The sequence below is a fragment of the Engraulis encrasicolus genome, chromosome 22 (genome assembly GCF_034702125.1).
Source record: "Engraulis encrasicolus isolate BLACKSEA-1 chromosome 22, IST_EnEncr_1.0, whole genome shotgun sequence".
Taxonomy (NCBI): Eukaryota; Metazoa; Chordata; class Actinopteri; order Clupeiformes; family Engraulidae; genus Engraulis; species Engraulis encrasicolus.
In genome coordinates, this window is record NC_085878.1 from 26,587,451 (window position 1) to 26,600,985 (window position 13,535).

Below are 13,535 nucleotides of genomic sequence, written 5' to 3' on the forward strand. Positions count from 1 at the left end.
GTAATGTTAACCCCTTAGTGCAGAGCCTATGTTATAACCTTACTGTCACCAACATTGTAATGGCTATGTCTTAATCTGTTACTTAAGGCTCTCGGTACTGTCATAGCAATGTTGTTATGATGTAGTTGAGTATTTTCAGCAAATAGTGAATAGGCTCGCCGGCAACCCCATCAGCACTAAGAGGCTACGTAATTAATGTAGTGCAGTGCAAGTAAAGCAATGACTATTCTGCTTTGTTGTCTCTTCAGGTGCAGTTTCTGCACTGCCTGGCGCAGGCTCGTGAGGGTGGGGAGAGCGAGGTGGTGGACGGCTTCCACATGGCAGAGGTCCTGCGCCGCGACAATCCCGAGGCCTTCCACGCGCTCTCCTCGCTACGCATAGACTTCACCGACACCGGCACCGACTACTGCGACTTCGCCGTGCAATCCAAGAACTTCATCATCAAGTGAGGGTCCAGTTCACAAGCTCATCGTGCAGAGTATGCACATATACCTGTATAAGTGGGCTTATGCAGACAGTGTAGTCCATGTCTCTCCTAGTGCAGTCTTTGGTGTTGACACATTGGAAGGATACCAGCCATTTTTGAATCATACAACCCAGCAGTTCCTGAGCCTTTTCAGCATTTTGGGTGCTTTTTAAACACCCAGAGGAAATTGAATTCTATGCCTATGTCAACACCAACTGAATTGATGCATCAAGCATTATTGGTACTGAATGTTACGATCCGAAATGATGTCCTCAAGCGTCATTGGCACCAAGTGACTTAATCACGACACATTGATGAGACAAAAAAAAAGCATTAGTTGTTGTCAATGGTAATCAACCTGCCTTCAGAAGCCTCAATCAAGTACCTGCAGTACTATATACCCATTTGTTGTAGCCATTCACGAATGCAAGTAATGGAAGTGGCTACAATTGTTTTGACAGAATGGAAAAGATGTAGAAGAATTATGGAGTTATGCAACACTGATGGGAGTTAAAAGAGGAGACTTACGATAGACCAGCTACTCTGTGTTTGAAGGAAACTTTGGACGAGTTTATTCTTCTGAACGGGATTTTGACATCTCTGCTGGTTGTTGTGTGAGCCCTGGTCTCAACAACTGTCCCTTCCATGAAGGTTCAGTGGGGATCTATGCTGCCACCTGTTGGTGAGCGGTGTAAATGCTTTATGTAGCATTAGGATCAGGATCATCTTGTTTGCAGCACAAAGTGGACAATGAGAGTGTGACGGTGTTTTCTTACATCATAATTGTGTCTTATTTTAGAGGGTCTTGATTGTGTTGCTTGTGATGTGTGCAGTGTGGACAACGAGGGGAGAGTGGAGCGGATCAACTACAACAACGCCACCAGGGACTCCGTGCTGGACCTGCCACTGGACAAGGTCCAACTCTTCTACTCCTCCCTCAAGGACTACGTGGAGCTGATGACGCGGCCAGAGAACGTGGTCACTTACAGGATGGAGCCAGGTGAGTGTGTGTGTGTGTGTGTGTGTGTGTGTGTGTGTGTGTGTGTGTGTGTGTGTGTGTGTGTGTGTGTGTGTGTGTGTGTGTGTGTGTGTGTGTGTGTGCGTGTTTGTGTGTGTGTGTGTGTGTGTGTGTGTGTGTGTTTGTGTGTGCATGTGCGTGTATGTGTGTGTGTGTGTGTGTGTTTGCGTGTGCGTGTATGTGTGTATGTGTGTGGTTAGTCTTCTGAAAGATGCCGTGTGCTTTGATAAGCTACATACGTATTACAAACACTATGAGATCATGTGAATTAAATGTATTAGACTTTGGACATTGGCGTCTTGCCAAACACAACAAGCTGTTATTACTGTAGGTATTCCAAGGTTGTCCATAGGCATGTTCCCTTCCCAGGGTGCAGCTGATGTCACATCCTAAGATATGAGTTAGTGAACCATTACACTGGCCTGAGCCACATCCATATGGGATAATACACACTTTAGTTGTGGTATCTCCCAGGCAGGAGATAAGACTGTCAGGGGGAGAGGAGTCGTCCTTGGGTCTGTGTATGTTATCTGTCCTTGATAGATCACATGCGTGGCAGGTCATCAGGCAGATGATGTTGGCTAATTGCACATTATCTAGAGTGCCACTGGAGAGGAAATTGGATAATGGGTTCAGGAGGACACCGTATCCACAGAGTATCCTGTTGACATCAGTGTTGTTGCATACAGCACATAGATTAGATATAGAGCTTACACTATGTGTGTGTACGTGTTTTCACTGTAAGCCAAGGTGAAATCGTGCAGATAATAAACAATGTGCTTCAGCTTCACTTCTGAAAGCAAACAAGCTGCCGATGAATTAAGAGTTATAGGATAAAATAAGTACAGTCTAATGTTTAAAATACTAAACATCATTTATCAGACATTAGGCAATTTAATAATCAGTGATTAGTGATTATTAAGTATTTAAGGTGAGAACACCCCATTTCTCCACACACACACACGTATCCAGAGATCACTTGATGAGAGCACAGGGTCCTGTTGACATCATTCAGCAGTTAATGCTGCATGTTAAGAGTAGATATGGAATGAGGACTGTTTTTACCTTAGTCAGTCAAGCATTAATGTTATTTCTTAAAAGTAGTTCGGGAAGAGTTAGAGGAGTGATTGACGGCTGCCTCAGACAGCTAATGGTCCCGTCCTCTCTCTCCACAGGTGACCTGGTGACCTTCGATAACTGGCGTCTGCTGCACGGCCGCAAGGAGTACCAGTCAGATGCCACCCAGAGACGTCACCTGGAGGGAGCCTACCTGGACTGGGACGAGGTCATGTCCCGCCTCAGGATCCTTCGCAAGGCCGTGCACGGAGACAACTAAACCCAACTCCCTCACACACGCCAGTCACTGACAAACACACATGCACACGCACACACACAGACACAGACACACGCACACACACAGCCTCCCCGGGTAGCCAGTAACTCCAGTGGCCTTCATCTCGTGACTGCTGACTTCTCCTGTTACTTCTCCGCTCGCGCTCTGCTCTCCCAGCTTCAGTAAATGCTGCTTCCTCCCCCATTGAAGCAGGGGAGGCCGACACTGCTAGTCTTCATGTCTCAGGGCTTCACTTCTTTGCCACTTTTTCTGGGTCTCTGATGTTTACACATGATAAAAATGGTAAGATATTATGATATGCTGACACTTTTTAGGGGTGCAGATATGAAAAGCCGTTTAGGCACCCTCTGTAGCTTTTATCTCTCTTCTTGGACTTGGTAGGCCTTAGAATTGTGTATTGGAATGTTTCGATATTTGCTTTGATTGGTATTTTGTGCCATTTTTTCCCCCTTCCCTACCACTTTTGATGTGTGCTTTTCTGAGGGCTCTAACAGCACCAGTTTGCCTTGTTAGAAGTGAGGTTAAGAACCTGGTATCTTCATACTTAGGAAGATGAAGAACCCCTTACTTCCCTTGGGGGAAAAAAAACTCCTTTGATATTTGCTCCATTAGATGACTATTCTTTCATGTTCACAGCCATAATTAACTGAGACGCCAACAGATATTTCTCTCTGTTCCTCCCACATCAGCTTTTATCTCCTACGGTTGTTGAAGCTTGATGATTCTTATCATTTCAAACTTATTCTGAAATATTGCGTAACATAATGTGTGTGTATAATCTTCAGTCTAAACCTCTTAAAAGTTGCTAGTGCTATTTTAGTTCCAGACTTTGTTCTTCTACAGACAGAGGAATAGTGGTCCCTAACCTTCTCAGTAGCGTTTCCATGTCGACTATTCCTCTGTGGGCTGCTTTGTCCCCTTTCCCAGTTCTGTATCTAGGGAACCATCTTAATGACTCAGATCTTGTTATGATTGGAAGGTTGCAGATTTGCACCCTTTACCCACAGGACTAATGTGGGTGATACTACATACCATGGCATAAGTGCCTTTCAGCAAGGCACCTAATCTTATCATATTGCTCCAATAACTGTAACTACCAATACTCTGTAAATAATCAGACGTCAGCAGCTGATGAGTCACTTTGGATAAAAGTGTACGTTAAGTGTAATATTATTATTATTTAAAAAAAAAAAAACACTTTAAAAAAGCCCTCTCAATTCACATATTCAATTAGAATGACTGGTAATAGAAAAATGTGACTAAAAATTGTGCTTGCATATAAGCATACTGACTGCATTATAGCATTATTTTGTTACTTGTTCATGTTTTCAAGCATCTTTTATTCCCAAGAGATGCCTTGTGAATACTGGACCGTGTTGGCCAGTAAGATAGTATGCCATAACTTGATTTGATAGTTTGTGAAGAAAAAAACATTATATTTCTCTCTCTTGATGACAAGGTTTGACTGTATAGAAAGCAATATATTTTTCTAAGTGTATTGTTCACATTAACTGAAAATGCGTATAGAAACAATAATACAAGGATATTTATTGGTCATGAGAAATTTACTGTAGATACTGGATTAGCTCAAGACATGCAGTGACATTGAAGATGAGGCCGTCAAAGAACATATTCATACTCTACAACACAAACTGGCAGGAGCTTTAAATCAAGGTCAGAATTATATTTAGAACAGGGTTTCTGGACCGGCTTCTCTCCTACCTTAGCAAATCCTAGTTGGTACTATGGTTTGCCACTACAGTTTGCAGTTTACATTTGAAGTTAACAGTGCAAGTTTCCATGGATTCATTACATGGAATTCCTCCATATAAATTCTTTAGCACTTTGTGTCTTATTTATGGTTCATCTATGCCTTATAGATATACTCAGACTGGTAAAATGCAAGGTACTGTATGGCCAGGTACTACCTGGATATATTGGAACGACAAGCAGGTTTCTGATAAAAGGGTTTCTGATTTGGTTATTCTAAGCTAAGAGCTTTAAATGTAATCATGTCTCCCACTCTGCAGTGTTGCCTTATACATGACTCTCTGTACATCAGAAATGTTTCAAACTTGTGTACCGCACAAAATTGGATTTAAAATCATTAAAACAACAAAATGCTCTTCACAAACAACTTGGGTTGGACATGTTTTTATTTCATATTGCCAAAGCTGTACATTTTTCTATAAATACTTTTTTTCTTTTCCTTTTTAAACACTGAAATATTTACACCCAATATCTCAATTTTCTTGCACGCTCACTCAACGATCTCGAAGCACAGACTCAGTAGTTAAACACATCTCTCTCTTTCTCTCTCTTTATTCTTGACACAGCTTCTCTTTTGAACCACAGGCCAGCATGTCTGTTTTTGGAAGCCGCTCTGCCCCTACTGATCTCTGCGCTATTTCAGAGGTGGCCAAAGTCAAAGTTGGGGTAAATTTATGCAAGTGCAACACTAGCACATGATATTACATAGTGGTTACACCAGTTATTCCATTGTACCTAATGAGGTGGCTAGATATTTTTACTGGAAAATATCTACAACGCTTAAAAAGAAAACTCCCAAATTTGATCCAACCAGGTACATCGCTCTATATTAACTGTAGGCCAGTTACTCAGTGAAGTAATTTGTGTTGGAAGGAAACTGTTGCAACCTTTGTTTTTTTTATTCTACCTTTACTTGGGCCACCTCTGCACTATTTACAACGTCATCTGCCCCTCCTCTGACTTCCATCTCAAGTGTCCACTGGGCTCAAATACAACTACTACTTACAGGAATGTCAATTTGGATAATCTGAAGTAACAATAGACTGTGCTGTTTTTTTTTTTAAACAAACAAAAAAAGACAGCAAAACGAGAGGTGGGTTAGTCAAAAAAATATGTAAATATTTCTGTGTGTAATACCCTAGGAAGCCCAATCTGTGGTATTATCCTCAATCAGATGAATCTCTCTAAGGTCTATCTGCTGTGTGTCCCTCACTATCCCAGCCCAGAGTGGCGGGCTGGAAGTTAGAAGGAAGCTGTTTAAACGGCTCTCATTTCCACAGAAATTACAGGGCACAGGCCAGAGTTTAGCTTTCCCTGCGGGCAGCAGCGGACAAGACAGCTGAGCTCTTCAGTGGCGGGAATCATGAGAGGAAGAAGAGAAAAGGACACGTCTCCAAAAACAGCACTCTCTTTCTCTCTCTCTCTTTCATTTGGTCTCCTTATTTTCTCTCTCCATTTCGTTCTCTATCCTGTGGTTCATTACAGTGCCAGTGCCAAACCACCCTGGGGCTTCTCCGTGGTAGACTCTTCCACAGTGGTCCTCATTGATTTTCTCACCACAATCAGGACAGACGGCGGGGGCGCATGTGATGCAGTCTTATACAGCAGGAATGACTGACTGACTGACTGACTGACTGGGGTCAGAGGACTCCCCTCCACACCCCACTACAAGTAGTATTGCACATCTAGTCAATGAACCACAATTTTTTGTAACATTATTTTTGTTTTCTGTTTCTTAAAACAGAAAAAACTTGAAATGTACAGCAGTTTGTTTTTTTAAATGTTTTTTTTTTCTCTTTTCTTTTTCGTAAGGGTTTTTTTTTATACTCGTATTGAGCACGACATGCATTTTCAACACGGCTGACCACAAACATGAAACCGTTTACAGTAGATCTAGTACAGTAGTTTTTGGCCTTGCGAGGGGCACCGCTAAAATATGTATATTTTTTTTTACATACACACGCTCACACACGCAGTCTCACACACACAGCTTGGACCACTTTTACAGCAGGTTGGAATTTTGAGGAACAGGGACAGGGATGGGGGAGAATGAAGCCTTCAAAAAGAGGGACGTTTCTTTTTCTTAATCCTTGGCTTAGGCTACCGCGGGTGTCATCTGCCATGACAGACAGAGACAGACAGACACCTCTGAGTGCGGGGCTGGCATCCATCTTTCAAAGGCTTCATCCTGATAATGCTGTTTAAGACTGAACAGACGATAGTACCGCAGAGACACAGAATATTCATCATCACAGTCTCTGGATAGCGAGTTGAGAGGAAGGAGGAGGATGAGGAGAGGAGGTGAGGAGAGGAGAACTTGAAGGAAGAGGCAAGATGAGGGGACTGGTAGGGTTGGGGTGCTCGGTTCGGTTCCAGAGTACACACAAGATGAGCAAAGATTGCTTTTGAGTCCTGGTTGGGCATGCCTTTTGTTGGTTGTCTGTGCATGGGACCTGCATGCAAGATAGTACGCTTTGCTGTGTCTCTATGTAACAGATCAGATATCAGACAGGCAGGCAGGCAGGCCGCAACGACTAGACGTAAGTGCAGGAGGGATACACCAGAGAAAAGGAGGGACATGATCACGAACGAGAGGAGCAACAAACAGCAACACGACAACACCTGATTTCTTTTTTTAAATTATGAAAGGAAAAAAAAAAAATTGACAACAGCCAAGAAAAGGAAACCCACCACGCCCCCATTTACGAGAAAGTCAACATCACATAAAGAGCTGGGGCATCCTTTGATGAAAGGGGTCCAATCCACATATGCATCTGAGCTATGGGGGAGATGAGCGAAGTCTACATCATAGGTGCCATAGTCTTGAGTATCCACTGAGCTTCATATTGTGCCCACGGGTGGACATTGTGCTATTGCAGAAGAGGAGGAGCGGGCATTGGGGCGTCGGGTTTTGGACTTCGGGTATTGGGGCATGGGGTATTGGACGTTGAGTACTAGGGCGGCGGGTATTGGGCGTTGGGTATTGGACCTTGGGTATTTGGACGTATGGTATTGGGGCGTTGGGTCGGTCTAGCGTCTTTTTTTATGCAGTCGGCACGCGGAGAGAAAGGCTTCAACGCTGCACACACTTGGACGCAGAAGATTGGAGAGAGGAGCCTGAGCAGCAGTTCATCACAGGGCGGAGGAGGTGGACAGGCTGGAAGGGAGTGTGAGTGTGTGTGTGTGTAAGTGTGTGTGTTTTGTGTGCGAGTGTGTCCAGCAGGCGCAAGAGCATTCATTCACAGGGGAGAAATTGTGCTGGAGAGAGCAAAACACTCAGGGGCAATATTTCTATGTGTGTGTGCATGTATATATGTTTGTGTGTACTGTGTGTGTGTGTGTGTACTGTGTGTGTGTGTGTGTGTGTACTGTGTGTGTCTAGCTGGCTGACAGGGGCCGTGGGGACAGCAGCTTTGGTTTGCCCTCCGCCTCCTTCCCCTTCACTGCTGCCACGTACGAGAAGAGACAGAGGACCGAGTAACAGATCTGATGTGCCTGTGGAGAGAGAGAGAGAGAGAGAGAGAGAGAGAGAGAGAGAGAGAGAGAGAGAGAGAGAGAGAGAGAGAGAGAGAGAGAGAGAGAGAGAGAGAGAGAGAGGGACAGACAGAGAGAGAGAGAGAGACAGACAGACAGAGAGAGAGATAGACAGACAGACAGAGAGAGAGATAGACAGACAGATAGACAGAAGAGATAGCAAGAAGGAGTGAAAGCGAAAGGGATAGCGAGATAGCGAGAGGGAGAGAGAGAAAAAGTCAGAGAGTGAAACAGAGTAGGAGAGGAGAAAGACGTGGAGGGAGAGAGAGAGAGAGACAGGTAGGTTGAAGGGGAGACAGAGAGATTGGCATACAGACAGAGAGGACAATTAAGACAGAGAAGGAAAGAGCCAGTCAGACAAACATGCGGACCGTTTATGTGAAATAATATTCATAACTCATCATTCACATTATTATGATCGAATACCAAAACAGCAAGGTCATTAGAGATACTTCACATGTTCCCAAACTCATGCCAAAGTTAGTAATATCTACTTGACAAATTAAATATTATTATTATTAGAATATTGGCAATAGATAAGCCTACCTCATTACAACTACACCAGATGTGCTTCACGTGCTGTTGTTCCTGTGTGTGTGTGTGTGTGTGTGTGTGTGTGTGTGTGTGTGTGTGTGTGTGTGTGTGTGTGTGTGTGTGTGTGTGTGTGTGTGTGTGTGTGTGTGTGTGTGTGTGTGTGTGTGATTCTTAACCCATGTATGCACATACTACAGTACGCAGCATACCATACTTACCATGGGTGTCTTGTATCTGTGGATCACCACTTCTTTAGTTTCAGGAACTACAACCACAGGTGCGAGAAACAGAACACAAGAATTCAAACAGAGGTCAAAAACAAGGGAGGGAGGATGGGGGGAGAGAGGTAGAGAGAAGGAGGAGTGTGTGGCTTAAGGGTGGGGAGAAGGGGGCTGCAAGGAAGGGGAGGAGGGGATAGAGCAGGAGAGAGAGAAAGAGAGGTAGGGGAAGAAAGGAGGAATAAGAGAGAGGGGGTAGACCGTGTGGACAGGTTAGAGGGTTTAAGTGGGTCGGTTGGTCTGTCTGCCTGTGGCGAGGCTGCCGTGCCAACACCATGGGTCCTTTCCATCATCCCAACTCCCGTCCTCCCTTGTGCTTGTGACCTTGTGGTGACGTCGCACAATTTAATTGACGACAGAAGTTTAATTCTTGCAAAAAGCGCAATTTGAAGGTTCTTTTTTTCATTTGCAATCGGGATGTTGAATGGGGAAAAGTCCCACAAAAAGGTGTTGCGGATAGGCTGACAGCTGGGAAACTTCAATTGTTTTGTCCACGGAGGCGAAGGCGTCAGCAAAGCGCGAGGCCAAAAGCACAGGTCGAGGACAGGAGTTAGGATAATGGAATGTACCCAATGAGCCATGTGGGTCCATTTATGGGGCGGCCATCTTGAAAAGGTGCTGCCAAAGACATCTGATGCAACCACATCAGAGCCCAGCATGACATCACCACATCTAATGCATACATCTACCACTCAACTGACACAGTATACGCCACATACTATACCATATTCATCAGAAGAGACATTTACAACAATGCACCCATATTGCTTGTCAGCTGATTGTAATCAATAAATACTGTAATTTACGTGATTGTACGTCGGTTCCTGATTTTCTGGGTTGATTGCAATCATATATCCCTTCCGATGGCGTAATACTTGACTTGCACGTTTTTGTAATATAAAATTTGCATATAAATTTGTACAATAACAGTTGTTGTTCTCTCCCTTCCTTTTATAGCTGATGTGTTGGCCCTGGATGGCCGTCTTGGAGTTGGTGGAGGCACTAATTAGGTGGACAAACATGGCTCGTGGCAGTGGGACAACAGCGTTTGGGATCACTTCCACACCGAAAACACCAGCACAGCTGCCTCTAGTCCGCTCTCCAAGAGAGACTCGCTCATGGCGCCTGGCTTACCACCAGATAATCAAGTGGACTGGGGTGGGGGAGTAGGACAAGGTGGGGGTGTGTGAGGATAACTTGCATTCAGTGGTTTCATGCAAAACAGGCACCCGAAGCTTCCAACAGAACGGACACCTTGAATCATCTCCCTCTCTTCCGCACCTTCCCCAACGCCAACATCCAACTCCCTCAAACCCACTGGGGCATTCAAGACACCTCACCCCAATCATTTCCCACAAGGGAGAATAACGGTGAGGTAGTAGCAGTATTGTGAGGAAGAAAAAAAGGAGAGAGGAAGGAGAGGAAGGACAGGAATGGAGAGGGAGGTGGAGGTGGAGGTGGAGGAGGAGGAGGAGGAGGAGGAGGAGAGACAAACGTCGGCCATTCAGAGTTTGGGGTTAGCATTTTGAGGGGTGGGGTCAGTTCATCTCCTAACAGCGTAAAAGTGAGTGTGCGTGGGTGAGTGAGTGAGTGAGTGAGTGAATAAGATTGGAAGGAGGGAGCGAGTGAGAGAGAGAGAGAGAGAGAGAGAGAGAGAGAGAGAGAGAGAGAGAGAGAGAGAGAGAGAGAGAGAGAGAGAGAGAGAGAGAGAGAGAGAGAGAGAGAGAGTGAGTGAGTGAGTGAGTGAGTGAGTGAGTGAGTGAGTGAGAGAGAGAGAGAGATCTCCACCACAGAGTACAGGAGCGGACATGGAGGAGTTCGTACAGAAGGAGTGAGAGGACAGACAGACACGGTGCAGTGGTGTGGAGACGACAAGCTGTGGAGCGGTGGCATGGACCAACAGAGGGGCTAGAGCATCGTTTGACTTGGTTGAAGAGTTACAAAGAAAGAGCAGTGTATGTGAGACCAGAGGCAGTTGGTGAGAGAACAGAGAGAGAGAGAGAGAGAGAGAGAGAGAGAGAGAGAGAGAGAGAGAGAGAGAGAGAGAGAGAGAGAGAGATAGAGAGAGAGGTGTGACAGCACTTTACCTGCAGGAGAATGAAGGTTTTCATAGCAGCAAAGATGAGGGAACGGATTACGAGAAATAAAAGGAAGCACAGAGACACGGCAGTAACCCTGTCCACGACTACAGTAAGCCCCCCTCCCTCCTATATAGCCCCATTCCTCTCTCATTCCCACCTCATGCACCACCTACCACAATAGGGTTGCTTTGACTATCGGGCCAAAAGTGGCCCAATGGCAGGCCAACACAGATGTGCTATAGCCAGGGCTCCATAGTGCAGTCCACTCCATACACCTAGAGTAAGAGTTGTATGACTAGCAATGTGTAGTACAACTAGAACATAGAATTCTAGTATTGGTGTGTCCTTGCATCAATGCATCTCAAAATGAATGCATCTCAGAAGTGAGCTTGTGTTCTTGTATTTTCCCCATAAGGCTACGACCATGTTAAAAGCCTGAGGTTGATGCTAATGATGAATTGAGTGGTAGCCAAGTGGCAGATTTAACCCATTATCGTTTTCTCCAACAGTTTCGTTCTTTTTCTTTTTTTTTTTTTTAATCTGAATGCATTCCAGCATTGGCAGGACACCTACAGCTGCTGCTGATATAACTGCTGCTGTGAACTCTACGTGACCAAAACCCAGAGTTTTATTTTGTCCTTTTACACACAAGTTTAACAGAAACCAAAGCCGCCTCTCCTCGAAGGGCCGCGATCATAAATTGTGCCTTGTAAATGGGGTGCTTTACTGCAATCGGTTGTCTGTCGGATTGGCCTGGGTTTTGTGGTGGTGATCTAAGGCACTGAGGTAGTGGAAATGCTTCTGTCACTATGCAAGAGACCCCTAGTAAAACTCCCATTCGAGAAGGCCAGTCAGTCAGTCAAGAGATTTTAGCTCATTTCGATAACGCATGCCAAGCAACAAACTAGCACACACAAGCTAATGTGCGAGGGGTTGCAGCCTTTTAGGGCTAAGTCAGTGTGAAGCTTGAAAAATGCATTGGTGTGCATAATCTCCTATCTTGCATGCCAAGGGGGGACCTGAGTTACTGCCGTGTCGTGTACAGACCTAGAATCAAAATGGTGTAATTACCAAATTCCTCCAGGACAAAGACTCCCTTCACAGTATTGCACTTTTTAATGTGATTCAGCTGTATGAAAACCTAAAACGAAAAACACAAACAAACAAAATAACAGACAGACCATTAGCTACTCAATGTCACTTGGCCCAAACCAAACATTTCAGAGAGATGACAAAAAACCTTAAAACAGTCAAACAAATGAAAAGAAAGAAAGATAAAAAAAAACTATGGAAGAAAGTAAAGCTTCAGAAGAAAGTGTTAAAAAAAGGAAACAAAAAACAAACGAACGAGGAACACGAAGACAGCACATGAGAAGCAAGCTCTTCAAACCTACAGAAAGAAAGAAAAAAGGGGAGACTGAGTACGGTGGAAGTTTCCATGTGGAGTAGGTTACATGGGCATGGCGGGTGCTCACTGGGAGCTGAGAGAGTGGGTGGTGTACAGTAGGGTGGTGGCGGAGCGGAGCGGAGTGTAGGTGGGTAGGGGACGTAGAGCGGAGAGAGGGGGGCAGGACAGGAGTCAGTGAGTGAGTGAACTAAATGAAGTGCTGGTGAAACAAGCGATAGGTTGGCCCTGTCCTCTAGTGATCCTGACTACATGAAATGGCTGAGGGGCCCAAAGGAAGACAGGCGTTCACTTTTCGTTGGTGGGAAAGTGTTCTCCTGGAAGGGAACTTAACTTCACAGCGAGCTTCTACCATTAGCGTGTGGGAATGGATAAAGATGTTGCTGCCCTGGATTTGGACTTGTTTCTGCTCTTGTTTGCTGAACACGCTAGCTGGGGCCATTAAAATGTCATGAGTGGCTCATGCTCCTACAAAATCTATTGTGTTTCTCCACATGTTGCCCATGTAATACACACATGGAAATTCCGGTCAGTGAAAAAGAAGAAAAGAAAAAAAATATACAAAATAATAAACAGAGACAACAGGCACAAACAAACAAGTTCTGCCAAAGAGCTACGCATGAAAAAAGGAAAAAAAACAAGAAAAACTAAGAGACAAGAAAATAAACAGTAGAATAAAAAAGAGGAAGAAGAAGAGGTACTGCTAACAAGCAAAGACAGCAGAAGCCGTATGTGTACCTTCCGCTCCTTGCAGGGGGAGAGAGCATGGGAGAGAAACGGTGTGGATTATTATCGACAAAAAGAATGAGCACGAGAAATAACACTCTAGCAGTCGTAAAGCCAAACTTCTCCACTTATGCCCGCCCTACAAGTTAGACTACCATTAACACCAATGGACATAATGAACACAACCTGTCCCCCAGATAGAATGAACTCAGGATATGTCAAATAAATTGGCTTACAAAATAAGGCTTATAATAACAATGAATAGCTATGTCTTTATCTTATTCTATATGTCATTATCTGATTAGGCTATTTAAACCTTTTTCCGCTAGTTCAGGTTTAGCATGGGCAGTGCCCTGCCTCTGTGTGCCC

The 13,535-nt window shown here is 44.6% G+C and overlaps 2 protein-coding genes across 14 annotated transcripts in view; one reads left to right on the forward strand and one right to left on the reverse strand.

Annotated features, from left to right (window-relative positions):
* bbox1 (butyrobetaine (gamma), 2-oxoglutarate dioxygenase (gamma-butyrobetaine hydroxylase) 1) overlaps positions 1–3,042 on the forward strand; it is a 35,650-nt gene extending 32,608 nt beyond the window's left edge. For both annotated transcript variants that reach the window (XM_063188775.1, XM_063188776.1), the window contains exons 6-8: positions 249–445; positions 1,300–1,466; positions 2,660–3,042. In XM_063188775.1, the coding sequence (XP_063044845.1) occupies positions 249–445; positions 1,300–1,466; positions 2,660–2,820 (525 nt within the window). In that variant the 3' untranslated portion in view covers positions 2,821–3,042. The remainder of the gene's footprint in view (positions 1–248; positions 446–1,299; positions 1,467–2,659) is intronic.
* A 1,670-nt stretch (positions 3,043–4,712) lies between these two features.
* The window catches only part of madd (MAP-kinase activating death domain), a 98,876-nt gene continuing 90,053 nt past the window's right edge, over positions 4,713–13,535 (reverse strand). For all 12 annotated transcript variants that reach the window (XM_063188773.1, XM_063188772.1, XM_063188767.1 and 9 more), the window contains 3 exons: positions 12,107–12,176; positions 8,895–8,941; positions 4,713–8,103 (listed from right to left, as the gene is read on the reverse strand). In XM_063188773.1, the coding sequence (XP_063044843.1) occupies positions 7,987–8,103; positions 8,895–8,941; positions 12,107–12,176 (234 nt within the window). In that variant the 3' untranslated portion in view covers positions 4,713–7,986. The remainder of the gene's footprint in view (positions 8,104–8,894; positions 8,942–12,106; positions 12,177–13,535) is intronic.